This window comes from Panthera leo, chromosome A2 (assembly GCF_018350215.1).
Source record: "Panthera leo isolate Ple1 chromosome A2, P.leo_Ple1_pat1.1, whole genome shotgun sequence".
In the NCBI taxonomy this organism is placed as follows: Eukaryota; Metazoa; Chordata; class Mammalia; order Carnivora; family Felidae; genus Panthera; species Panthera leo.
Window position 1 is genome coordinate 7,784,568 of NC_056680.1, and position 25,452 is coordinate 7,810,019.

The 25,452-nt window shown below is 55.9% G+C and overlaps 1 protein-coding gene across 5 annotated transcripts; it reads right to left on the reverse strand.

Moving 5' to 3' along the window:
- Window positions 1-228: 228 nt before the first annotated feature.
- Window positions 229-19,928, reverse strand: TYK2 (tyrosine kinase 2). Of its 5 annotated transcripts, none has more exons than XM_042928395.1 (25): window positions 19,842-19,928; window positions 18,800-18,977; window positions 18,319-18,534; window positions 13,311-13,434; window positions 13,030-13,177; window positions 12,514-12,677; window positions 10,563-10,929; window positions 9,966-10,163; window positions 9,709-9,869; window positions 7,749-7,857; window positions 7,468-7,657; window positions 7,290-7,393; window positions 7,023-7,205; window positions 6,850-6,937; window positions 5,796-5,923; window positions 4,778-4,913; window positions 4,540-4,694; window positions 3,650-3,800; window positions 3,126-3,223; window positions 2,666-2,858; window positions 2,219-2,337; window positions 1,713-1,885; window positions 1,380-1,497; window positions 838-948; window positions 229-752 (listed from the first exon to the last, which is right to left on the reverse strand). In XM_042928395.1, exons 3-25 carry the CDS (start codon window positions 18,512-18,514, stop codon window positions 618-620), a joined length of 3,549 nt encoding a protein of 1,182 aa, XP_042784329.1. In that variant the 5' UTR covers window positions 18,515-18,534; window positions 18,800-18,977; window positions 19,842-19,928; the 3' UTR covers window positions 229-617. The 5 variants fall into 5 exon arrangements, with proteins under 5 accessions (XP_042784329.1, XP_042784331.1, XP_042784332.1 ...); XM_042928397.1 differs by having other exon boundaries at window positions 19,833-19,900; XM_042928398.1 differs by lacking the exon at window positions 18,800-18,977 and having other exon boundaries at window positions 19,842-19,874.
- Between the last annotated feature and the right edge of the window lie 5,524 nt (window positions 19,929-25,452).

Genomic DNA, 25,452 nt, shown 5'->3' on the forward strand with positions numbered 1-25,452 from the left:
GCATCCCCTCAAAAAAATTTTTTTTAAAGTAGGCTTCACGCCTGGTGCAGAGCCCAACGCAGGGCTTGAATTCACAACCCCGAGATCAAGACCTGAGCTGAGATCAAGAGTCGGATGCTTAAGCAGCTGAGCCGCCCAAGCGCCCATCAGAATCCTTACGTTGAAATCCTAATGCTCAGTGTGATGGTATTAGGAGGTGGGCCTTTGGCAGCTGCTAGATCATGAGGGTGGAACCTTCAGAAGCGTCTTTGCAAAAGAGACTCCAGAGAGCTCCCTAGCCCTCTCTCACCCTGTGAGGACACAGCCAGCAGGTGTGGGCTACGAACCAAGAGGGCCTTCACCAGAATGTGACCATGCTGGTGTCTTGATCTTGGATGTCTCAGCCTCCAGAGCTGTCAGAAATACATTTGCTGGTGAGCGCCCCCACCAGAGGTGTTGGTAAAGCAACCCGAGTGGACTAAGACATAAGGAAAGTCCGTTCACAGAGGTGGGGTCTCCAGACAGAATAAGGCACAGGGAATGGTGAGGCCGACCTCTCCCCCTTGGGATCCTCTCGGGGCGGGGAGCCCCTCTCCTGGGTGTCTGCTCCAATGCCCTGAGAGCTGGTGGTAGAGGCTTCAGCACACATTGAACACTGAGGCGGCCTGGCCTTGGTATTTCTCCTGGACCGTCTTGAGAATGGGGATGAGGTTCTGGAAAGTGGGGCGGAATGAGGCCTCTGCCTCCCAGCAGTTCTTCATGAGGAGGTAGATCTGGGGAGGAAAGTACTGGAAATGTGGCGGCTGCTCTTTCTGCAGCCGGCTGACGGGGAGGTGAATGGGGGGAGAGAGGGCTCACCTCGCAAGGGCATTTCTCTGGCCGCGGCAGCCTCTCCCCTCGTTCCAGCAGCTCAGTGAGCCTCAGCACCGTCATCTGCCCTTGGGTGAGGCCTATGAGCTCGATGAATTTCTACCCCCAAACAAGACAAGGTCTATTCAGGAGGTGTGTCTGCCTAGACAGAGGCTTCTAGCCCCACCTCTGCTGCTTCTTGGGGCAGAACTTTACACTTATGACTTCATCTCCCTGGGCCTTGGTTTACCCACCTGTAAAAGGGGGCAGTAACATCTACCGCTGGGGTTACTGTAGAAGTTAGGTAACTAACATTCGTAGAGGAAGTCTGAAACAGGTGTTTGCTATTAAGTCTCTCTACAAACTGTTTTTATCTATCCAGAATCTTTTTTTTTTTTTTAAAGACTTTTAAGTAATCTCTAAATCCAACGTGTGGCTTGAACCCCATGGGATTAGGGATTAAACCCTTGCTAAAGTGGAGGGGCTGGGAATCCAATGCATGTCTTTCTAACTCCTCTGGAATGGGGTGGGGCTGAGGGCCTGTCTCTCACCGAAGGGGGGCTCTGGCTGGAGTCACAGTAGGTCAGCAGCTCATACATGGTGACCCCGAAGGACCAGACGTCAGATGCATAGTAGAACTTACACTCCTTCAGGCACTCTGGAGCATACCTGGGGGGATGGGGCACTCAGGCCTTGGGCCAAACCAGGTTAGAGTCTTACCTGGGGCTTGGGAGCTCTCTGGTCCCAGTTAGGGCCCCACCGGGGTGGGGGGGCAATTTCACTGGGATCAGACCCTGTCATCTGAGACCCCAGCATCTATCTCCTTCCCCCTGTCGGCCCCAGGTGACCCTGACACCCCACTTCATCTGGTCCTGTCTGGTCACCAGAATACGGGGCTGTCCCCATCTTCGCGCACGCGGTAGTACTCATGGCCTTCAGGCACAGCCTTGGCTAGGCCAAAGTCCCCGATTTTGACCAGCCTGTCGTTGTCCAGCAGCACGTTGCGGGCAGCCAGGTCTCGGTGGACGTAGTGCTGTGCATGAAGGTAGGCCATGCCCTGGGGGGAGGGGGAGCCGGGATCAGTGGGGCGGGGTAGAGCCTGAGGAGTCTTGACCAGGATCAGGAGGGGAGGGGGCGATCAGGTCAGGATGGCGGGGAGCAGGCGCAGGAGCAGGCAGGATGGCAAGCGGAGCCCAGCAAAAGGGAGGAGAGGTGATGGCAGGGGTGGGACAATCGGGAGGGACTGGGCTGCCGGGTGTGCCCAAGTGGGCACAGAGATTCCAGGCGAATGGAAACTGGGGACGTGGGGAGCCGGCCCAGGCCTGGGGACTGGTGAGCCGACTGTATGGGACCCTCAGGCCAGGCCAAAGAGGAGGGGCCACTGGCCCACCTCACAGATCTGCTGGGCGAAGAGTAGCAGTTGGGCCAGTCCGACGTTGTGCCGGGGAAGGTAGTCCCGGAGGCTGCCCAGAGGCACGTACTCCATAACCAGCTGCACCGACTTCTCTCCTGATGCAGAAGGCGGGGCGGTGCGGGGATGGAGCCCGGGGCCGGGGGCCGCCCATCCCGAGCCCGCAGCGCCCCCGCCCCACCCCAGGCGAGGCCCTGACTCGGCCACTCCAGGCCCGGTCCTTAGGTGGGACAACTCAGCCTAAACCTCATCCCCACGTCCCCAGGGGGCCGGAAGCGAAGGTCCCTCCCAGCCGTCCTGGCCGCAGCTGCGGGCCAAGGTGGGAAGCAGGCAGCCCCGGCGCAACCACCCCACCCGAGGGCGTCCTCCAGTCAGAAGCTGTAATTGGCCAGGCCCTGCTGGCCCCGCCCACCGAGCCCCGCCCACCTTGGTCCTCACAGCATCCCTTGTATTTGACGATGTGCTTGTGGTAGAGCGTGCGCAGGATGTCGATCTCCCGCCGCCAGCCAGTGCGGAGCTGGGGGCCCCCGCCCGCCTTGAGGGCCTTCACAGCCACCATCTCGCCGGTGCCGTCGTTAGTCGGGTCGTAGCAATACAGACTGACCTTGCCGAAATGACCCTGGCCCCAGAGCACGCAGGAGGGTCGGCCCCACCCCGGCTTCCCAGGACCCACTCCAATCGGGTCTGTTTGGAAAATCCTGGGCCCCACCTACTCCGTGTTAGGGGGTCTCCTTGGGGCCTAGGCCTCCTTTTCAAATCCTCAGGGCCTCCTTTGAGGCTGCGGGTCTCATAGGCCAGGCCCTACCCATATTAACTTCTGACCCAAACCCTTTTTACTCCACCAGGAGGGCTTTTGACAGTCCGGGCCCTGCCCCAGCCCCCTCACCTCGCCCAGATCCCGGATCTTTTTCAAATAGCGCTTGTGGAAAACGGTGGGGTCTGACGCAGGCGAGTCGGGGTTCACAGCCAAGATGTCAGCAAGATCTGGAAGAGTCACAGTGGGTGTCACTGGACCCCTAACTCTTCCAACTACTTGGAGGCACAGAAAGCAGGTGTCTGCTCCCCCAGCATCTGATCTCAAATATAAGGAAACTTTTTTGCAACAGCTGCAAAATTCCACTTCTTGTCCAAAATACAGAACTGACTGCATCAAAACTGACGCCTGGAAGTTCTTAGATTGGGTAAAGGGTATTACATCAAGAGAGAAAGCAAAAGCAAGAGAGTTGCTGCAAGGGCCTAATTTGTCCAAAGAGGTTGTGGCTCTCCCTACATAAGACTTTAAGGGGAGCACAGGCATCCGTACAGCCTTAAGTGCATTCGAAACGGGCACGCATGCTGAGTCCCTGTGCAGAAACCTCAGGTGCACCATGCAGGCATAAGCAGGGGTCCCAGCAAGGGGGTGGGGCTCACTCTGGGGCTGCAGCTGAGTGAGGTCACGCAGGATGGTGCGGAAGGAGGGCCGCTGAGCTGGTTCATAGGTCAGGCACTGGCTGGTGAGTGTGGCCAGCTCCGGGCATGAGGGCTGAGGAAGCTGGTGCTGCTTCTGGTAGAAGCACTCTTTCTGCCAGGAAGGGGACCCACAGGAGTCAGTGCCCACCCCTCACCCCCACTCCTGGTCCCCTTCTCCAAAAGAACAGTCAAGCTCTCAGAGCAAGCTAGGTCCTTGTTCTTGTCACTCCCATTTTACAGATGCGGCAGCTGAGGCTTGGCAAATGGAAGCAGACTTGATCACCACTGCAGGGCCAGGACTTGATCCCGAGTCCAGCTGAGCGTGCTGTGCTCGAACACCTCACACTTGGCCCTTCCTGCCCTGGCTTCCACCCACCTCTGCGCCTAGCCCCTCCTCCGTCTGCCTCCAGGAAGCTCCTGCAGCAATCTGAACGCACCAGACCCTCGGGGCCTTCGTACATGCTGGGACCTCGGCCTAGGCTGTGCTTCCGAGCCTGGTCACTGCAGTATTTCTGCACTTAGATTAAACCTCCTCCGGGAAGCCTTGCCTGACCCCCCAACTGGTTCCGGGGAGTCCGCTGGTACTCCCTCACCCCCACAGCCTGTGCTGCTCTCATCACGGCCCCGGGTGCTCTGCTTAAAACCGAAACACGTCACTTATTTGCTGTACGTCACGACTTTATGACGTAGGGACTGGTTAACCCCAAGTGACGGATAACCTGATGGAGCCCCAGAGATACGAGGCCACACAGCCAGAGGGGAGGCAGCTCTGGACCCCGAACATGCCCTCTGGACATCTTGGAAGTGCCAATCCCCTTTATAGGACGGACCCAGACAAGCCCTGGACATACCTCGGAAGGGCCGCGGCCCTGCAGAGGGGCCTCCCCGTCGAAGCAGATCTCCAGGAGGGTGACACCAAAGCCCCATTTGTCAGCTGCAGTGGTTAGGGTGCTGGCCCCACCTGACAGGCACTCGGGGGCTGTCCAGGGGATCCTCTCTACCCGCTCTGGAGCCAGGGTCAGAAGTCACCAAGGGTGAAAAGAGCGGGGGGAAGCCTGTCCCCGAACCCAGCCCTGCCCGGGTCCTCACCCTCCCTGGAAAGGGCACCCAGGCCCACACCGGGATCGCTCAGCTTGATAAAGGGGCTGGTGCCCTCCGCCAGTCCCAGCCGTGCCAGCAGGATGTTCCGGCCACACACATTACCATGAACCAGGCTCTTGTCTTCCTGTGGTAGGGTGGAAAGGGGGCATGGCCAAGGGGGGGGCGCTGTAGATGCTGCCCCCAGTCCCATCCATGTGGTCTCCACAGGGACGGCCCACGTGAAAGAAATAACCGAGGTCAAATACACCACAAAACCCATAAAACGATCATGGTCATCGTGGGGATCCAAATACGTGGTCATTGGGACCAGGTTGCACTAGGCACCTAGTAGGTCCTTCCAGTTTTCCCAGAGCTGGGGCCAAACTTCCGGTCAGGTCCAACTGCTCTCCTCTAACCAAGCCCGGGGAGCTCTTTCCCCAGGGCCTCTAGGCTGGCTATTCCTTCTTCCCAGAATGCACTTACCCAGATACCCTCGGGACTCCCTTCCTCACCGCCAGGTCACCTTAGTGAGGCCTTCCCCCACCCATCTATTTAAACCTTTGCTTCTTCCTCAGACCCTGCTTTCCCCCCCGTAGTTCTTACGACTTCCTAAAACACTATGCAATGTAGTTAATTATTATTTGTTTGTTCCTCCCAACTAAGTGCCCAGCTCCCTAACGACAGAGACTTTTGTTTTGCTCTCCATTGTGTCCTCAGGGACGAGGACAGAGCCTGGCACACAGAGGTGCTCTGGAAACTGGGGTGACTAGGCCAGGAGGAGCTGGGATGAATGGCAAGAGTGACAGAGGCCACTGAGGCCAAGCCCCACGGGATCTCAGACACTATAGAGAGGTGAGGTGTTCTCTTGGGGGAGATGGGAGCCACAGGGGTGTGTGAGCAGGACACGTTCATGGAAAGATCCCCCAGGGCCAGTGTGTGGATTAAATAACGTGTTGAGGCCTCCACACCCAATGCTGAGGCCACCCTGGCGCTCCCATCGACCCAGGCCCCACCCACGAGCACGCACCAGGTAGCTGAGAGCGCTGGCCAGCTGCTGGGCCACTGCCACCTTCCAGGCCACAGGCACGTGGCCCCTCTCCCGCCGCAGCCACACATCCAGGGGTCCGTGCTCCACGTACTCTGTCACCATGATGTCTGCAAAGGCCCAGCAGGGGCTGCCCACCTGCCTCCACCCTCCAGGGCACAGGTGGTAGGACACGGGGGCTGGGACTGTGGGTGGGGAAGGTGTCGGGACAGAGGCCCGGAGGGCAACTTGGGAGTGACGCTGGGGTGAGGGGAAATGCGGGATGGAGGGTAGGCAATGTGGGTGCAGGGTGAGGCAGAGGTGAACGCTGGCATCTGAGTCCAGGGTGGGGCCGGGGAAAGCTGACACGTAAAGTGACAACGTGAGGATGTCACTGGGGAACTGGGGGTGGGTACAGGCGAGTGGGGTGTGGAGGTTAAGACAGGGGCATCATAAGGGCTGACAGGATCCCACCAGATTGGGGCACTCACGGGGTGCAGACCCGCGTTGGAGGGAAAGCCAGAGAAATGGACAGGTGGGGGTGAGAATGTGGGGGCTACTGGCTGGGGTCACCCTGGACGTGGAGTTTTGAGGTACACACAGGGTAGGGGTAGAGGTAGGGGCGGAGGCAAGAGATCTGGGAGGACTGGGGAGCCCAACGGTGCCGGTGTCTGCGTGGGGTCACAGTGCCAGTGGGGTCAGAGAGTCGAGAGATGCCGGGGACTAGGGGTGTCAGGTGGTGGGTGGGCTAGGGATCCAGCCAGGAGTCAGGGTGTAGGTCAAGGGTTAGGGTACAGCCAGGTACTGGAGTAGAGGGAAAAGTCAAGGTATAGTCAGGGATGAGGATGCAAAGTGAGTGTTGGGATACAGTCAGGGGGTGGGGTACAGGTTGAAGGTCGAGTAGCCACAGTTTGAGGTGTGTAGTTGGAGATCATGGTATAAGTCAAGGTGGAGCGTGGAGTCAGGGGTGAAGACACAGGTCAAGGGTCAGGGTACAACCCAGGGAGTGGGTATAAGTGGGGACCGCAAAGCGGGGGGCGGTGGGGGACCCACTCACTCTCAGAGCCGTGCACGCAGACGCCGTGCACAAAGGCCAGGTGCACGTGGGAGACCTGACTCATGAGGCTGGCTGTCTCGTAGAAGGCCTATGGACGTGGGGCAGGTCAGGTGGCCACAGACCCTGACCGTCCCCCCCATCCTGCCACCTGGCCCCTGGCGGTGCTCACTCACCAGGGCGATGTCGTGGTGACTGGGATCCAGCACCTTGAGTACCACTCGTAGCTCCTGGCCACGGTCCCCACTGGGCGTGGGGGGGTCCCCACCATCTGCCGTGCCCTCCTTGGGGCCTCTTTCCCCCACCCGTAAGATGCCCTCATACACATTGGTCCTCGTGCCTTGGCCCAAGTGAGACAGCTGGAGGGACAAAGCACAGAACGTCTCCATGACAACAGCTCGAGGCCGCCCTCCCCAGTGCCCCGGAGCCCCGACTGCACGGACCTGAGTAATGTCATCCTGGCAGACGCGGTGGAAGCTGAGCTGGCTGAGGTTGAGTGGCCCAGGGCTGGCCCGAGACCCACGCATGATGATGAGGTTGGAGAGCTCTGGGGGTTGAAGTGACATCACCGTGGGCTGGCACGGGGGGAGACGCCCCCCCCCACGGCTCCCCGTACCATACCTCCGGGCCGTGGCAGGCAGCAGCGGCGCAGGGAGAAACAGTCGTCCCCGACCCGCAGCGAGCAGCCCTGCAGGGCGGTGCGCAGCTCCCGCACGCTCGGGAAGGAGCGGTCCCAGCCCTCCAGCTCGAAGCTCCCGGCCCGCAGCTCAATGGGGAATTTACGGAGGTGCAGCTGCTGCCCGCCAGGTGCCTGGGGTGGGTGGCAGGGGTGGGGGCGGTGAGCAGGGGTCCAGGCAGGGAGCGCGCCCAGCCCCGGCCTGGGACCCCCGCCCCAGGCCCACCTGGTCACGCTGGGCCACCGTGAGGATGAGACGGTTGAGGTGGCTGGTGCTCCAGTGGATGAGGTAGAGGCCATCTTCGGGCCGCAGCTTGGCCAGCACGAATGGCTCCCTGTAGAAGACAAGGGGGCGTGTCGGGGAACCCCGGGGTACGGCTGGACCCGCGCCTGGCCACAAGGACACACGAAACCTCCCTGGCAAACGAGCCTGACAAATGTCAGACTCGGGCACTTACGTGCAGACGCTGAGTCTGAACACAGACGCGTACCAATTAAACACGGTCTTGCACACGAACACTCCCGGGGCGACAGAGGTACCACAAGAGGCATATGCTCGTGTGTGACAACGGCTGGACAGTGTCACCAACATGGTAACACACACACAGACAGTCAACTGCATTCAGACACTGGATGGGCACACACCCTGCCAGCCACCTTGACACGCAGCACATAGTCTGTCGCACGTTCATAGGACAACAGTCACAGACGCAGCCGCTTACCCGTTATGACGTGGTGGCACGGGGCATCGATATCCCAGACCCAGAGGTGACAACGTCGTGAGCACAGATAGGCAGTACGTGGGCTGCAGCCACAGAGGCCCAGACACCTATGCGTGCGGGGGCTCACGTGCTACTACAGACTGAATGTCCGTGTGTCCCTGGAATTCCTGTGCTGAAACCTAACCCCCAAGGTGACGCTGTGAGGAAGTGGGGCCTCTGGGAGGTGATCAGGTCACGAGGGTGGCAAGCCCACGAATAAGATCAGTGCCCTTATAGAAGGACCTCAGAGAGCTCGCCTGCCCCTTCCACGTGAGGACCCAGCCAGAGGGCTGTCTATGACCCAGGAGGCGGGGCTCTCAACTGAACACCGGACCTGCCTGCACCTTGAACTTGGACTTCCGGCTTCCGGAACTATGAGAACCAAACATCCGTTGCCTCTACGTCACTCAGCCAATGCTACTGTCCTAGCCGCCCAAACAGACCAGGACACACGCCGATGCGGCCCCCGGACCCCAGGACGGGTGGCCGTGCACATCGGCTGGGACATGGCACAGCCACGGCCCTCAGGAGGTGGGATGGCCGCTTCACCCTCCTCTGGGGTAGAGACCAGGCTCCGAGCCGTCGGACCTCTTAGACACCTCGATGGCCCGTCCCGGGGCCGCAGATGGCGCAGGACCGCCCAGGCACAGGTATGAGGCACAGACGAACCGCGAGTCACAAACCCTGACCCAGGAGCATGCAGGATGGCCACACGCGTGTCTGAGGACCACTTAAGTACTGACACTTGACGTCCTTGGCCCCGTATGTCCGAACAGAATTGCACAGACAGTGACCTACAATTACCAGGACACACACACACACCTGTGGGGATGTAAACACGCATGTATGTGAAGGGCCACTAGCGTTTGTCCAACCTACAGCTCCACAAAGATCACCCGTCCCGTCACGTAAAAACAGGCAATGACGATTTTATATGCAATCATAAAACACAGCAGCACACCCAAAGAGCCGTTAAACGTGTGGTGACAGTCCCAGACCCAGGTACTGTCATGACACGTGCCCACGCCGTGGCAGGCACCCTCTCTCCCCCTGTAACCCGAGGCGTGCACACGTGCATCCACTCCCACACATGCACCCACACAGGCGAACACGTGTGCACCCACGGGCACGCACACACGTGTACACACATGGACGCCATAGGCACAGATGCGTGTGCACGTGTGTGCTTACACACGGCCACACTCACAGCTGCGCTCACACGCGTAGGTATGTACTAAGACAGGAAGGCTTGCTCGCACGTGTATACTCTCACACGGAGGTGAGCGCACACACACACACTAATGTGAACGCACGCGAAGACCTCGATACAAACACCTCGTTCAAGCCTCACCGTCCCTGGAGCTTGCGGCCCGGCTGGCAGCCCCACGTCGCCCCATGTCACCCAGCCGCCCTCCCAGCACTCACAGCAAGGGCCCGTGGATGCCATCCCGGATGCTCATCACCAGCCGCGGAGGGGCCACCTCCCGGCACAGGTAGTGGCTCGAGTCGGCCGTCAGGCGGAAATAGCCGTCCACCAGCGACACCAAGGACAGGGCCACAGCCCGGGAAGGCAGGGTGAGCTCCTGCTGGCCGGGGTGGGGGTGGGGGAGACGTCAGGCAGCCATCGCAGACCAGACGCGCCCCCCGCGCCCCGCTTCAGGCCCGCAGCCCCAGGGCCCCACCAGGCACTTGTCCTGACAGTGGATGCTGACGTGGCGCTCTTTCAGCACCACGTGGGTGATGTCCTGGAAGTCACAGAAGTAGGCCCACGGCGCTTCCTGAGGCCTGTCCACTGGCTGGTTGCCCACCTCCTGGGCCTTGCTTTTCTTCCCTGATGGGCCAGCACGGGGGTTCCTGCTGCAACCATCGCCACTGGGACCCTGGAAACCCAGCAGGGCCGTGCCAGCTTAGTCCCCCGCACAGTTTTCCCGGGGACAGGCTCCTCAGGCATCCCCCTAAGTCCCCGTGTCACAGATGGGACGGAGACCTTCCCCCAAGAGACACACACGCCAGAAGACAGAACCTCAGGGAGGAAGAGAGGGGAGCCGAGCCCTCTCGCCCCCAGGTACCAGACGAGGGTCCCTCAGAGATGCAGACCTCAGAAAGTAGGTCCCTAGGGGGGAGACAGAGGCTGCTCCCCAAAAATCCACCCCAGGGGACACACACCCCAGCGCCATGTGGGGAAAGGGCTCACGGCAGCCACCCTTGGAGGCCAAGGCTGAGCAGGAAGCCCAGCCCCAGCCACCTGGGCCCCCGGATGGAAGAGGCACTCTGCTCACCTCTGCCTGGACTGGCCGCCACCGGATGCCACCCGTGCCTGTCACCAGCACCTCATGAGTAGGGGGTCCGGGGGCCAATTCAGGCCCAGGCTCCGGGGGGGACTGGCCCCCGTCCTGGACGTAGCAGGGGTCCCCCACGGCCCGGGCCTGCTCCTCCAGCCGGCACACGAGCACGCGCTCCGTGCCGAAGCGGGGTGCCAGCTGCTCCAGCGTGGCCAGGTACTTGACCATGATGACCGGCTGGGAGACGTGGCCCGGCTGGAAGGCCCGCACAAACCTGCGGAAGAGTCTCCGTAGGCGCAGCCGTGTTAACGCGTTGTGCCGCCGGAGCTGCAGCCGGAAGGAGCGCGGGATGCAGTCCTTGAAGCTGGGGGGGCAACCAGGAAGGGCCGGTCAGGAGCCCGCTTGCAGGCCGAGCCGCGTCACGCTGGGTGAGCGGCCTAACCTCTCCGAACCTCAGCTGCCTCGTCTAGAAAACAGGCCGGCCGTCGTGCAGGGGGAAAGAGAGCAACGCGATACAGGGCCAGCACAGGGAGGCCAGCCGGTGTCAGAATTCTGGAGCAGACGATGGGGCTAAAATCCCAGCTCTTGGACAACCTCCTAAAGCGCTCGGTCTTCTCATATATAGGGTGGGATCACACAGGGCCCACTTCCAGGCCTGAGGCCTGAGGGCTGCTGACTGGCACATGGTAAGACCTATGTGAACGTCAGGTGTTACTACTGGAGAAGTCACGATTAGTTTTTATCACCGATATGATGATTATCGACAAAAGGCACAGCTCTGGGAGGCCCCTCTGCTCCTCACAAACCCTTATCCTCTCCCCTCTTCTCCCACCGCCTGTCCGGCATCTGACCTCCAGTACAGCTCACTTAGCTAACAGATTTCTGAGCCTCAGTCTCCATGTCCCAAGCCCTCTCTCCCACCCCTAGATCAGAGCGATCCAAAAGCTTGAGGTTTTAGCTGCCTCTCGCCCCCACTTCCAAGCTTCCCAGGGCTCCTTGGAGCCCTTGGGAGAAAGGTCCCCTGACTACAGCCTGGTGGACTCAGGCCCCCATATTCCAAGTTCAGATCTCCAAGAAGAAGGCTGCTGCCGCCTACTGCCTCTGGGCCTTGGCGTACGCTTTTCCCTCTGCTTAGAATGCTTGGCCAACACAGTCCACATCTGGACAAAGCTGACTCAAACTTCAGGTCTTAGCAGAAATGTCACTTCTCCCAGGGAGCATTCTCTGATGTCGAGGCTAGAGGGGGTACTCCCTCCGGGCTCCCAAGCACCTTGGACTTTGTTGTCCCAGCCTGGGTCTTCCAGAGTGATAACATGACAGAAATGGAAAGACATGTGCTTTAAGAACTGTTGGTCTTGTGGGATCCATTTCGCTCGCTGCCCCCTCCAGGCAGTGTACCCGGATTACCCAGGCCCTCACAACAATGGAGGTGCGGACAGCTCACTCCCAGCTCCCCATGCTCCTCTGTCCTTCCTCCCCTTGAACTCTAAGGAACTCTCCGAGTTTACTCTGCTCCACCTACACATCCTCCAACATATCTGCCAGGCCTCGGGGTCTCCCCACTGGCTGTTCTCTCTGTTCAGGACGCCCTCCTCCCGGATACGCACCACGCTCCCTCCTTCACTTCCTTCAAACCTTGGAATCTGAATGCTACCTTCTCCTTCTTCCTCCCTTCCTGCTTAATTTTTTCCCCTCTGCGTGTAGCATCACCTGAAACCCTGGACCTTTCGCTTTTGCCGTTCTGTGTGCTGCCTGGCTTCTTGACCAGACGTGAGCTCCGAGAGGACAGTGATGTTTGTCTGACTCGTTCACTGTTGTGGCCTCGGCACTCGGCACCCGGCACCAGCATACGGCAGGCACTGAACAAGCGTTTGCCGAATGAAGACGTTGCAGGATGCAAGGTCTACCGTGACTCCCAGATACCTGTCCCCGCCCCATTCCCGGACACCTGATCTTCTTGGCCACCTTCTCCAGGGGGATACCATGGCAAAGGGCGAGGTGGCAGAGGTGCAGAAAGGCCATGCCCAGGCTCTCGTTCTTAAAATGGTGGATCTCCTCCTCGCTCGACAGCTCCCACAGTGGTGCCACATCATTCACAAACTCGTGCTTGCCCTGGGTGGGTGGGGGGAGCGGGCAGAAAGGGAGGCATGAAAACCTGTTCCCTCTCTGGCTTCTGTCCACTTTCGGGATGGGAGGGAACCCCCATTTTCTGGAAAGGCCAAATACGCAGCAGACATGCCTCCTCTGCCCCACCCTCGGCCTGTGGCAGACATCACTAATTGATCACAGCACTCTCTCCCACGCAATCCTGTCTCAGAACCCTTTGGTTCAGACAGCCAAAGGATCCCAGACGGCAAGGGCTGAAACCTATTCGCTTTAGTGAACTGGGGAGGGAAGTGGGGCTCCTCAGCTACCCCTGAGTCCCTCACAAACAGCCCCACGTCCCCAGCAGCCCTGCACACACCTGCTCAAAGAGGTACTCAAAGGAGGCTGGGTCCAGGAGTTGCACGCCCTGCTCTGCCTGTTCCGAGGAAGACTTGGCCCTGGTGGGCCCACAGCGGTACACGGCCGGCTCCTGAGGATTCATGCTGTGCCAGTTCCGGAAATAAAACCTGCAAGAGGGGAGGGAGGGGGAACAGCTGGGGCCTTAGCGTGGACTCAGATCAGCTCCAGGAAGGTGGGGAGCGGGGGAACGAGGGGGGGCAGAACAAAAGGGGGCGAGACTTCTGAGGGGCCTTCACCCACCTCATGCGGAAGTACAATGTCAGGTTCATGTCTCTGGAGACCTCCAAGATGTGGTTTGGGGGCAGCCACACCTGGGCCTGGGCATCAAAGAGGGCGAAGAGATTGAGGCAGGATGGAGTGATGCCTGGAACAGGGAAGAAACAAGATGAGGAGTCCGCAGCTGCTGCCATCTGCCTTGTGGACCCCCTCATAGGCCCGGCCCTCCCCTCCCCTCCCTCCCCTCCCTCCCCTCTGCTCCTCCTGCACATCGAGCGCAATGCAACATGTTGACCATGCTGCGGCTTCACAGACAAGATTTCCTATCCTGGTTTCTGGACAACGGGATGTTGGCGGAAGGGAGACGCAGATTCCCAGGCCAGGAAATAAACTGTCTCGCATCTTCCCTGTCACAGGGGTGGTGGAGACCCCTTGTGCCGAAGCTACAAGATAGAAGTGAATCATTCAACCTGCATTAGATTTTAGGTAAACCTTTGCTGCCCTTGACCCAGGAAAATTTGGGAGGCTGCCATTCCTAGAGCGAGAACCTATCCTAGACTGACCCACCCAACTCTACAAACTGCTGGCACTCTGCCTGGTCTCGCTCTGAACTCCAGCCCCGGGGGAAGAGCCACCTGCCTCCTGGCTGTCTCCCCCTGGATGCCAGAGCCCTCTTAGATGTGCCTTGTTTCGAAGAGATCTTGTCTCAGGTCCCCAGACCCGCCTCTTGTCTGCCCAGTTCTTTAAACTAGGACTTGGTCCTTGTCCTCAACTCCCCCCCAGCACCCCAAATCAGACGGGTCACAAGGCCTGTTCTGTCCGCATCCTCCAATCTCCCCGGGTTCCTTCCGATCCAAAGCCCAGCCCTAGTCCAGCCTCCAGACTTGCTGTTGTTTCCCACACCGGCCACCCAAGGCATCCTTTTACACACGTCACTTAATATTTTCATCTAAGATAGTCCATCCGGAATCATTTATGATCACCAGAGTACAGAGACAAGATAAAGACCTAAAACTTGACTGCTACAATGGAAGCCTCTGCCTACATTCTCTTCCTTTCTCCTCCTGTAAAGAGGTACCCATACTCCTGAAACAGAGTTTATCATTTCCATATCCTCTATGACCTAGTCTCAAGTGTTATAAGCTCTAAATCTAATATTACACTATAGGTGTCCTTCTAGAATTTGTTTTTTTTTCAATTTTTAATGTTTATTTATTTTTTGAGAGAGAGCGAGCGAGCGAGTGAGCAGCCAGGGAAGGGCTGAGAGAGGGAGAGAGAATCCTAAGAAGGCTCCGCGCTGTCAGTGCAGGGCTTGAACCCACAAACTGTGAGATCCTGACCTGAGACGAAACCAAGAGTTGGAGGCTTAACCATCTAAACCAACCAGGCGCCCCTACAATTTTCTTTTCCTTTTTAAAATTTTTATTTATTTAAAAAATTGTTTTAGGGGCGCCTGGGTGGCTCAGTCGGTTAAGCGGCCGACTTCGGCTCAGGTCATGATCTCGCGGTCCGTGAGTTCGAGCCCCGCGTCGGGCTCTGGGCTGATGGCTCAGAGCCTGGAGCCTGTTTCAGATTCTGTGTCTCCCTCTCTCTCTGACCCTCCCCCGTTCACGCTCTGTCTCTCTCTGTCTCAAAAATAAATAAACGTTAAAAAAAGTTTAAAAAAAATTGTTTTAACCTTTATCCATTTTTTGAGAGAGAGAGAGAGAGAGAGAGAGAGACAGAGAGAGAGACAGAGCACGAGCAGAGGATGGGTAGAGAGAGACAGAGACACAGAATCAGGGACACAGAATTCGAAGCAGGCTCTAGGCTCTGAGCTGACAGCTTACGTGGGGGTTAAACCCACAAACCGTGAGATCATGACCTGAGCCAAAGTCGGACGCTTAGCCAACTGAGCTACCCAGGCATCCTGCCCTTTTAACGTTTATTTATTTTTGAAGGAGGGAGAGACAGAGCATGAGCGGGGAGGGGCAGAGAGAGAGGGAGACACAGAATCCGAAGCAGGCTCCAGGCTCTGAGCTGTCAGCCCAGAGCTCGACACGGGGCTCCAACTCACGAACCACGAGATCATGACCTGAGCCAAATTTGGACACGTAACCAACTGAGCCACCCAGGCTCCCCTCTTATTTTTTTGTTTAATGTTTATTTATTTCTGAGAGAGAGGGGAGAGAGAGGATCCAAAGTGGGATCTGCGCTGACAGCCGCAAACCCAATGCGGGGCTTGAACTCGGAAGGGCGAGATCACGACCTGAGCCAAAGTCAGATGCTTAATCGACTAAACCCCCAGGTGCCCCTGCTTTTTCAAGTTACAATAGGTTTTAAAACCTCACACATGAAGGGTGCCTGGCTGGCTCAGTTGGTAGAGCGTGTGACTCTTGATCTCGGGGTCATGAGTTTGTAGCCCGGTGTTAGGTGTAGAGATTAAAAAATAAATAAAAATTAAAATAAAAAATGGGGCATCTGGGTGGCTCAGTCGGTTGAGCATCTGACTTCAGCTCAGGTCATGATCTCGCAGTCCATGAGTTCGAGCCCCGCATCGGGCTCTGGGCCGACCGCTCAGAGCCTAGAGCCTGCTTCAGATTCTGTGTCTCCTTCTCTTTCTGTCCCTCCCCCATTCACATTTTTTCTCCCTCTCCCTCTCTCTCAAACATAAATAAACATCAAAAATCTCTTAAATAAATTAAAAAAAAAAACTTCCCACATGACATGTGTAACTTTGGTGAAATTCCTTTTTCCTGACTATAGAACATTTCAGCATTCAACCTGACTGCAATTTATGCATTCTCCCACAGAGGGACTCTGAGACAGCCTCCCATCCTTCACTAAAATAAATGAAGCAGCTCCAAACATTCTGGAACGCGTCTCCTAAAACATATGAGCGGAGCGACCGTAAAGTACCCATCTAGGAGTGGAACTGTGTGGGATGATGCAAATCGCTCTTCAAGGTCGCTGTGTCCAAGTGTACTGCCTCCCGCAGAAGGAGAATGCCTCCCCGAGAGACAGCTTCCTAAAGAACCAATCTGTTTTGCTCTCTGGCTTGAACTTTCCACGGCTCCCCATTGCCCCATGAGAAAGCCCAACCCCCTCAGCACAGAATAACCATGACCTGGATCCTGACAAATAAGGTTCCGCTTTCAATTCCTACTTCCCTTACCAAATTCTTAGAACTCACAATGTAGTCCCTCTTAAGGTCTTTTGCTTCCTCCAAAGATCAGGCTGTCTGGGCCCTTTACAAATCCTGTTCCTTCTGCCAGGTATGCGTCACATCACCCGGCACTCCTGTCTGAGCTCTTGAAGAATCGGCCACCAATGGGAAAGTGCAACGTGTGATAGATATCCACCATTAGGCCCCCATCAGACTGTGGGTAAGGAGGTTTGAGAGAATTTCCTGGAAGACGGGGCCAATAAGCAAAGTCCCACTGGACAGACCTTCTCCTTCTCTGGAAGAAGAAATTACACTTTTGGGGGCACCTGGGTGACTCAGTTGGTTAAGCGTCTCTCTCTTTTTTTAATTTTTTTAAAAAATGTTTTTATTTTATTTTTGAGGGAGAGACAGAGCGCGAGTGGGGGAGGCGCAGAGAGAGAGAGGGAGACACAGAATCCAAAGCAGGCTCCAGGCTCCAAGCTGTCGGCACAGAGCCTGATGCGGGGCTCGAACCCACGGACTGTGAGATCATGGCCTGAGCTGAAGTGGAACGCTTAACCGACGGAGCCACCCAGGCGCCCTCAAGCGACTGACTCTTGACTAGGTTCGGGTCATGTTCCCGGGGTTGTGGGATCAAGCCCCACATTGGGCTCCATGCTGAGCATGGAGCCTGCTTGGGATTCTCTCTCTTTCTCTCTCTCCCCCTCTGCCCCTCTTCACTGCTCATGCACGTTCTCTCTCTCTCTCTCTCTCAAAATAAATAAATAAATCAAACTTTCCCAAAAAATTACATTTGGTACTTCTACTGTAGGCTCTCAGCCATTCCATAGTTCCTTACGGCTCTCGGGAGAAAAGCGTAAACTATGAACTCCTCCCTCTGGCATTTAAGGCACCGTAAGATCTAGCCCTGGCTGACCTCTCCCCCATATCCCCCAGCTGGAGGTCACCGCCACCCTGGTCTCCCCGCACCCACCCTCCTCCACCAGTCTATTCCCCACAGAGCAGCCAGAGAGCACCTAGGATACCTGAGTCCAGTCACGTCCCTCCTTTGTTCACGGTCCTCCATAGCAACCACCTCACTTGGGGTAAAGTCCCAAGTCCTCCCTGAGGCCCACCAAGCCCTGCCTGACCTGCCCCCATCACCTCCCTGCCCTCGCTTAGTCCTGCCTCCCCTCCACTCACTCTGCTACAGGCATGTCGGCCTCCTTGCTGTCTCTGGCAAATTCCCACCTCAGGGCTTTTGCACATGCGGTTCCCTCTGTCGTGTACCATCTCCCCCTAGACATCCCTGTGGCTCCCTCCCTCTCTAATTTTTTTTTAAATTTTTTTTAAACGTTTTATTTATTTTTGAGACAGGGAGAGACAGGGCATGAACAGGGGAGGGTCAGAGAGAGGGAGACACAGAATCCGAAACAGGCTCCAGGCTCTGAGCTGTCAGCACAGAGCCCGACGCGGGGCTCGAACTCACGGACCGCAAGATCATGACCTGAGCCGAAGTTGGCCGCTTAACCGACTGAGCCACCCAGGCGCCCCTGATTTTTTTTCTTAAGTAATCTCTACACCCAACCTGGGGCTTGAACTCACAACCCTGAGGTCAAGAGTCACATGCTCTACCAACTGAGCCAGCCAAGTGGCCTTTCCTGAATTTTTAATTTTTCTCCATCAGCCATCTCTGCTGTTTCCTATTCATTGTGTTCCTTGCTGGTTTTCCTATTGGAATATCAGCTCTCCAAAGGCGGTGATTTGGGGCTGGCACACTACAGTTCCTCACTCGATGTCTGCTGAATATTCGAATGGGCAGAAGGATGGATGGATGGATGGGCCCAGCTGCTGCTCTCAGCACCCTCACCCCCCACCCCCACCACATGGCCGATGCCCCAGACTCACCGACTTTGTGTGCGATGTGGATGCAGACCTCCTCTGCGGTCAGTGTGGCCTCGCTGAAGGTGACCCAGGGGTCCCCGCCATCAGGGCCAGCCCAGTGCAGAAGGACCTTTAGGCCTCCCCTGGAGACCATGGGCTGAGCCTCATCCCCATCAGGCCTGCTGTCCCTGGTGGTGGCACCCCAACGGCACAGAGGCATGCTCTTGACAGCTGGCTTGGCTGGGAAGAGACAGGCCATCAGCCCCCAGACCTTGACCTGACGTCCCCTCAACCTTCCACTCATCCAGGCTGAGGCCTGAGGGGAAGATTCTGGAACCCCCTCTCTGTATGACCTCAGACACCCAATTCCCCTCCCTGAGCCTGTTTCTACATCTGTTTGATGGAGTTAGAGAACATGCCCGCACCCATTAGATCTGTCATGAACAATAATGAACCCCTTTATTGGACAGGTTTGCACCAATATAAAAACCTGTTTCGAACCCACCTTCCCAAAATCAACAGGCAGGCAGGTGTGGTGAAACAGACCAGGGGGGCAAATCTTGGATCTCTCCGTGTCAAATCAGACAAGGCACTTAGCCACACTGGGCCTCAGTTTCCCCATTGGAAAATGGAGATGTTGGGAGGATTGCCATGAAAAGATGGTTGTAACATCACAGCTCAGCCTTTAACGCAGGCATGAAAAAATAACAAATATGACAAAAACAAGAATAAAACCATTATTATTGCTTCCATCGTCCTTCTCTTACAGGCCAAGATTCCTGCCTCCCACATCTACCCCGGTGAGTAACCCCAGGTACTGCCGACTCCCCTGAGCCTAGGACAGGTTGTGTTTCATTTTCTCCCTTCAGTCCAGCTGTGGGGTTTTTTCTGGAGCCAGGCCCGGGCCTCAGGCCTCCGAGTCCTCCAGTTTTAAGATAAACAGTGATCCGGAGAAGAGAATGTCGTCATAGCACAATGTCAGATTCCTCAGCAATCAGCCCCTCTCTGAGCCTGTTTCCTCATCTGGAAAATGGGCATATAACAGCCTCTCCTCCCTCAAAGCGTTGTTGGGAGGATTCAATGAGATGAGGCAGGGAGGGCGCTCAGCACAGGGCCTGGCAGGCTGTAAGTACTTAATAAATATTCGCTATTATTATGTGTTAACATTTGAGAAAATATGGTGGGGACGTCCATTTCCTCCTTCCTCATTCCCACCGGGTCCAGAGCCAGCTTTGCAAATGGGGTTGGAGGTCTCCACCCAGGAAGTCCGCACCGCCCCCCCCACCCCCACCCAAACAAACACCCAAACCTCGAAACTTCGCTGGCAGGGGTAGGAACCACGAGGTGCACCCACCATTGACCAGTCACAAGGCAGCGGGTGTTGCTATCCTCACCGTCCCCCGCCCCGCCCGCCCACCGGCCAAGCGCAGCCACTCCCCCCTCCCCTCCCCGCAACCCCCTCTCCCCCTCCGCCCGCTCCCCGCCTCCAGCCGCGCCTCCCGCCGGCCGCTTCCCTCTAGAAGACCTCCCGGCGGCACCTGGCTCACCCTTTCCCGGACTCTGGCTAGGACCCGGGACCCCGCCCCACAGCCAAGGGCAGCCGCCGCCAAATTGCCCCCGAGACACCGCCTCCTATTGGCCACCTGAAATGGGCATAGTCATTGGCCGCCGCTGTGACCCGTCGCAGGTAACCATTGGTCCTCTCGTTGCAATGGCGGAGTTCCTATTGGTCCTCAGCTTCACTTTCCCCCACCCCCAACCGCGATTGGCTGGGGCGGCTCCTGGATGCGCTTCAGCGTCAGCGACTGGCTGTTGGGGAAAGTGGGCGGAGATGCGGAAGGGGTGGCTCGCTGGGGTGGCTGCAGAGTGTGGCAGGCCAGTGACGCCTAAGCAATTGCCCACGCGGACGGTGGGCCAAAGTTAGGCTTTGGGACTTGGTGTAAACCCCATGTCCTTATCTTGGCGATCAAGGCTGCAGCCCAGCCAACCGCCATTCAGTCTTTCTTCGTCCTGTTATGTGACTCCATTCCATTCTGCCTGTCTTCCCTTGTCCCTGCCTGGCCAGCTCCACCTAGCTGGATGAAGACCTCCTCCACCCCACCCCACCCCACCCTCACCCCCACCCCCACCCCCACCCCCACCCCACCCCCACCGCAAGGAGGCATTTTTGACCTACCTGCTCAAATCCTTTTCCTGATCACCTACACCTCTGAATCTGTCAAAGTAGCGGCTTGGATGTCCCACCAAGTTTTTTGGTTTTTGTTTTTTTGAGTGAGAGAGAGAGGGAGCACGTGCGCGAGAGGGGGAGGGAAAGAGAGAGAGAGAGAATCTTTTTTTTTTTTTTTTTTTTTTTTTTGAGAGAGAGAGAGCCGGGGCGGGGCAGAAGTGGAGGTCGGGAGACAATCCCAAGCAGGCTCTTAACTGCCCGCGTGCGGAGCTGGACTGGGGCTAGAACCTATGATCTGTGAGATCATGACCTGAGCCAAAGTCAAGAGTCCTACGCTTAACCTACTGAGACCCCTGGCACACCAAGGGAGAGAGAGAGACTCTTAAGCAGGCTCCACACTCAGCGCGGGGCTCCATCCCACGACCCTGGGATTATGACCTGAGCCAAAAGCAAGAGACAGTGGCTCAACCTACTGAGCCACCCAGGTGCCCCCCCACCTTATCTGAGTTCTAATGGACACACAGCAAGTCGCTGTCCTTTACTCAAAAGGCTGTGCACCGAGTGTTTTCATGCATTATCTCATTTGGTCCTGGCAGCAGTCCACTGGGGCTCATCCCCATTTCTCAGAGCAAGAAACTGAGGCACAGACAGGTGACAAAGACCCTCTCCTTGACCAAACTAATCAGAGCACTCTTTTTGACTAGTCCTTGACCTTGGCCTGAGCCTATCTTCAGCCTGTTCCGTCCAGTCTGAGCAAAGAATCCTTTAAGTCATCAGCCACTTTTGATATCTGATCAAGTTCCTCCCAGTTGGTGTCCACAGAAAACTGGAGAATTATTTGGTGTGGAAAACCCACATATTGGGTATCAGAAGTATTGTAAGTAGAGAAAGCTTTCCTTTAGCATGCATTAAAGAAAACTTTCATGGGCTTCGCCTGTGGGTCCAGTTTTAAAGAACAACAGTAATAAGTCAACTACCCAGCCCAAGAAATAAACACTCACTCCTCCCCAGAAGCTCCTTGTTCTAAATCAGCAAACCCATCTTTCTGTCCCTTTGTCTGCTGTACTTTTCTTTGCAGTCTTTTTTTCCCCCAAGTTTTTATTTATTTTTGAGAGAGAGAGAGAGAGAGAGAGAGAGAGAGAGTGCATGCACGCGCATGTGGAAGCAGGGAGGAGCAGAGAGAGAGGAAGAGAGAAAATCCCAAGCTGGCTCCACACTGTCTGCCCAGAGCCCTACTTGGGGCTTGAACCCATGATCCTTCAGATCCTGGCTTGAGCTGAGATCAAGAGTCTGATTCTTAACCGACTGAGCTACCCGGGCGCCCCTTTTTCCAGTCTTTTTTTTTTTTTTTTTTAATGGGGCACTAATTTATTTTTAAATGTTTATTTATTTATTTTGAGAGAGAGTGTGTGAGAGCTGGGAAGGGACAGAGAGAGAGAGAGAGAGAAAGAAGATCCCAAGCAGGCTCCACACTGTCAGTGTTCGAAGCCTGATGTGGAGCTTGAACCCACAAACTGCGAGATCATGACCTGCGCTGGTGATTTGGACGCTTAACTGACTGACTCACCCAGGCGCCCCTCTTTGCAATCTTTATGACAATCTGACATTTCACTGGAAGTTTCTTTGAGCACTGATCTTCACGCCTGTCTTCCACTCTAGAAGGTCAGCTCCACAGGGGAGGGGTCCGTGTGGTTCTCCACTGCACCCACAGCACCTGGAATTATGCCTGACACCCGGTAGGTGCCTAAGAAACTGGTGGGGTGAATGGCCTAGGGAGCCATTGGGCCTGACCTGCTGTCCTGCTTGCTGTGGAAGGGCCAACCGTGGCCTTCTGGCCTCAGCTTCCTCTCTGCCACGGGGAGTGCAGCGACAGGAAGCCAAAGGTGCCAAATGCTTTAACAGCCAGCTGAGTGAGGGGGGGGACAGCCTCTACTGGGCCCAGAGCTGGCCCACAGAGCACAGAGTGAGCCCGGGACTGGGTGTCCAGCATCCCCGGAGGGATGGGAAATGGCAAGTGACTATTATGACTAATGATCATAATGATGGTAATAACTCCGGTAATAAGAATAAATCATAATAATAGCTCACATTGGCCCAGACTGGATGCCAGGCCCAGGGCTGAGTGCTTAGAGTTTAGGGAGCCCTCTCAGTTTCTTTTATTTATATTTATTTATTTATTTATTTCTAATGTTTTTAATGTTTATTTATTTTTGAGAGAGAGTGCAAGTGGGGGAGGGACAGAGAGAGAGAGAGAGAGACACACAATCCGAAGCAGGCTCCAGGCTCTGAGCTGTCAGCCCAGGGCCCGACGTGGGGCTCGAACCCAGGAACCACGAGATCACGACCTGAGCCAAAGTCGGACGCCCAACCCACTGAACCACCCAGGTGCCCCTGTATTTATTTATTTATTTTTAAGATTTTATTTTTAGGGGCGCCTGGGTGGCTCGGTGGGTTCAGTGTCAGACCATTGACTTTGGCTCAGGTCATGATCTCAGGGTTCTTGGGATCAAGCCCCGCATTGGGCTCTGCACTGAGAGCGTGGAGCCTGCTGGAGATTCTCTCTCCCCCACTCTCCCGCAAAATAAACAAGTAAACATTAAAAAAAAAAAAAAGAGGCCACGGAAGCGGCAGGGAAGGCTCAGATACCGCTCCCAGGGCCCAAGGCCTCCTTCTCAAACTCCTCCCTCACAGCATACACCAACCACCGGGGTTTACCCAGGACCAAGGGAGATTCCCAGGCTGGGGACTTCCGCGGTGAAAACTGCGACAGTCCTGAACGACCTGAGACAATTGGTCACCGGTGTCCAGCGGATTTTCAGGAGGAAGTTAGCCCTGGGGGGATTCCCCTGAGTCTGCAGGGAGGGGCCTCCCGGAGCTCCCAGCAGACCAGGGAAGAGCCAAGAATTGATGAACTAAATTAGAAACTTTGTGTTCTTTTCAATTGGAGGATCTGTGGACCCGTCAGCCCCTTCCCCCAAACAGCCATTAGGTTGGTCAGTTTTCTGGGAACGCTTCCAAGGAATTGTCACACCCTGTCAGCCACACATGTGAATACAGGAGTCTAGTCAAGTCCCACCAGCGGCCTGAAACTAGACATTCTCTGCTTGTCTTGGGAGGAGACGGAGGAGTTAACGCACAGGAAGGCCGGAAGCAGAAGGTCTGGGTTCAAATCCCAGCTCGGTCACTGTGTGATCCCGGGCAGACACTTAACGTCTCCATGCCTCAGTTTCCTCCTCTGCCAAACGGGGCTAACTGGAGTCTCAAACTCAGAGAGAGGTCAGGAATGCCAGATGAGTTACTACACGTAAGAGCTTAGAACCAGGTGTGGAGTGAATGCTATTATCTTTTTCATTTAGCGAATGGTATTACTTGGTGATCTTTCCTTTCTACGGCATATAGATCCGTTTTGCAGAAAATTTTTAAAATGTTTACTTATTTTTGAGAGAGAGACACAGAGACAGCGCAAGCAGGGTAGGGGCAGAGAGAGAGAGAGAGAGAGAAAATCCCGAGCATGTTCCGTGCTGTCAGCACGGAGCCCAACTCGGGGCGTGGACTGAAAAGCCCGTGAGACCATGTGACCTGAGCCGCTTAACCGACTGAGCCAACCAGGTGCCCCCCAGAACTGTTTATTAGGAAATATTTCAGGCACTCGAAAGGGGGTAGAAATTAAAAACATCAGCTAGGCAAAAGATGAAAACAACCCAGGTGTCCATCAACAGATGAAGGGATACGCAAAACGTAACGTAACCGTACGATGGAATATTATTGTCATAACAAGGAATGAAGCTTTGACACGTGCTTCGTCCTACAACGTCAACGAGTCTTGAAAACATTATGTGGAGTGCAGGAAGCCAGACGCAAAAGACAAATGATCCCAATTTATACCAGATCCCTAGAGGAGTCAGAGTCATAGAGAAAGAAAGAAGATGGTAGGAGCCAAGGGCAGGTGGAGGGGGAAGGGGAACACGTGTTTGATGGGGACAGCGTTTCAGTTTGGGAAGAAAAAGGAATTCTGGACACGGGCGGTGGTGATGGTTGCACCGCAGCGTGAATGTACTTAATGCCCCTGAACCATGAGCTTAAAAGTGGTTAAAATGGGAAATTTTACATATGTTTATTTTATCATAATTAATAAAGAAACAAAACGCCCACTCCGGAAAAAAGAAACAGCATAAATATAGTGGAGAATCTCGGCTTTTCACTTGGTGGGTAGGCAGGTAAGGGGCATGGGGGCTGGAGTAACTTGTTCTAGGCTCTGTCCCCAGGCCCCAGGATGTTTGTTGCCTTAGAGCAGCTTTTCTAGAGGGCTTCCTTCTGTGGCCACAAGAGAACAAAGTGCTTCATCCAGCTTCCATGTCCCTGGCTTCTGGTGGGTTCTACCAATGGGGGAGCCTGGCCGGAGACCATAAGTAGGAGTCCAAGGAGGGATATCTGTTCCCTTGCTCCCTCCCTGCCTGGTCACAGTTTGGGCAGTGGCTGTGCTGTGTCTCTGTGACCACATATTCTGCAAAGAGCACTTTCTTCATGGCTCCAGATCTCGGTGAGTTCTGCTAATTCTGTTTCCTGCACATACCCTTGAGCCTAGGATGTGGTGCCTCCCTGTGGTGGGCAGAATAAAAGACTTCCAAAGGTGTCCGTGTAGCATATGAACTAATCCTTGGAATCTGTGAACATGTCAGGCTTCGTTAGGGAGAAGCATAACAAGGAGCGTTACTAGTCTGCAGGCGGAAATTGAAGATGCTAATCAGTTGACCTTAAGGTAAGGAGATTATCCTGTTGGGTTCAAGGTCATCACAAGGATCCTTAAAAGTGGAAGGGGGAGGCAGAAAAAGAAATCAGAGGGGCGCCTGGGTGGCTCAACCAGTTAAGCGGCTGACTCTTGGTTTTGGCTCAGGTCATGATCTCACAGTGCATGAGTTCAAGCCCCGCATTGGGCTCCACGCTGACAGTGTGGAGCCTGCTTGGGATTCTCTCTCTGTCTCTCTCTCTCT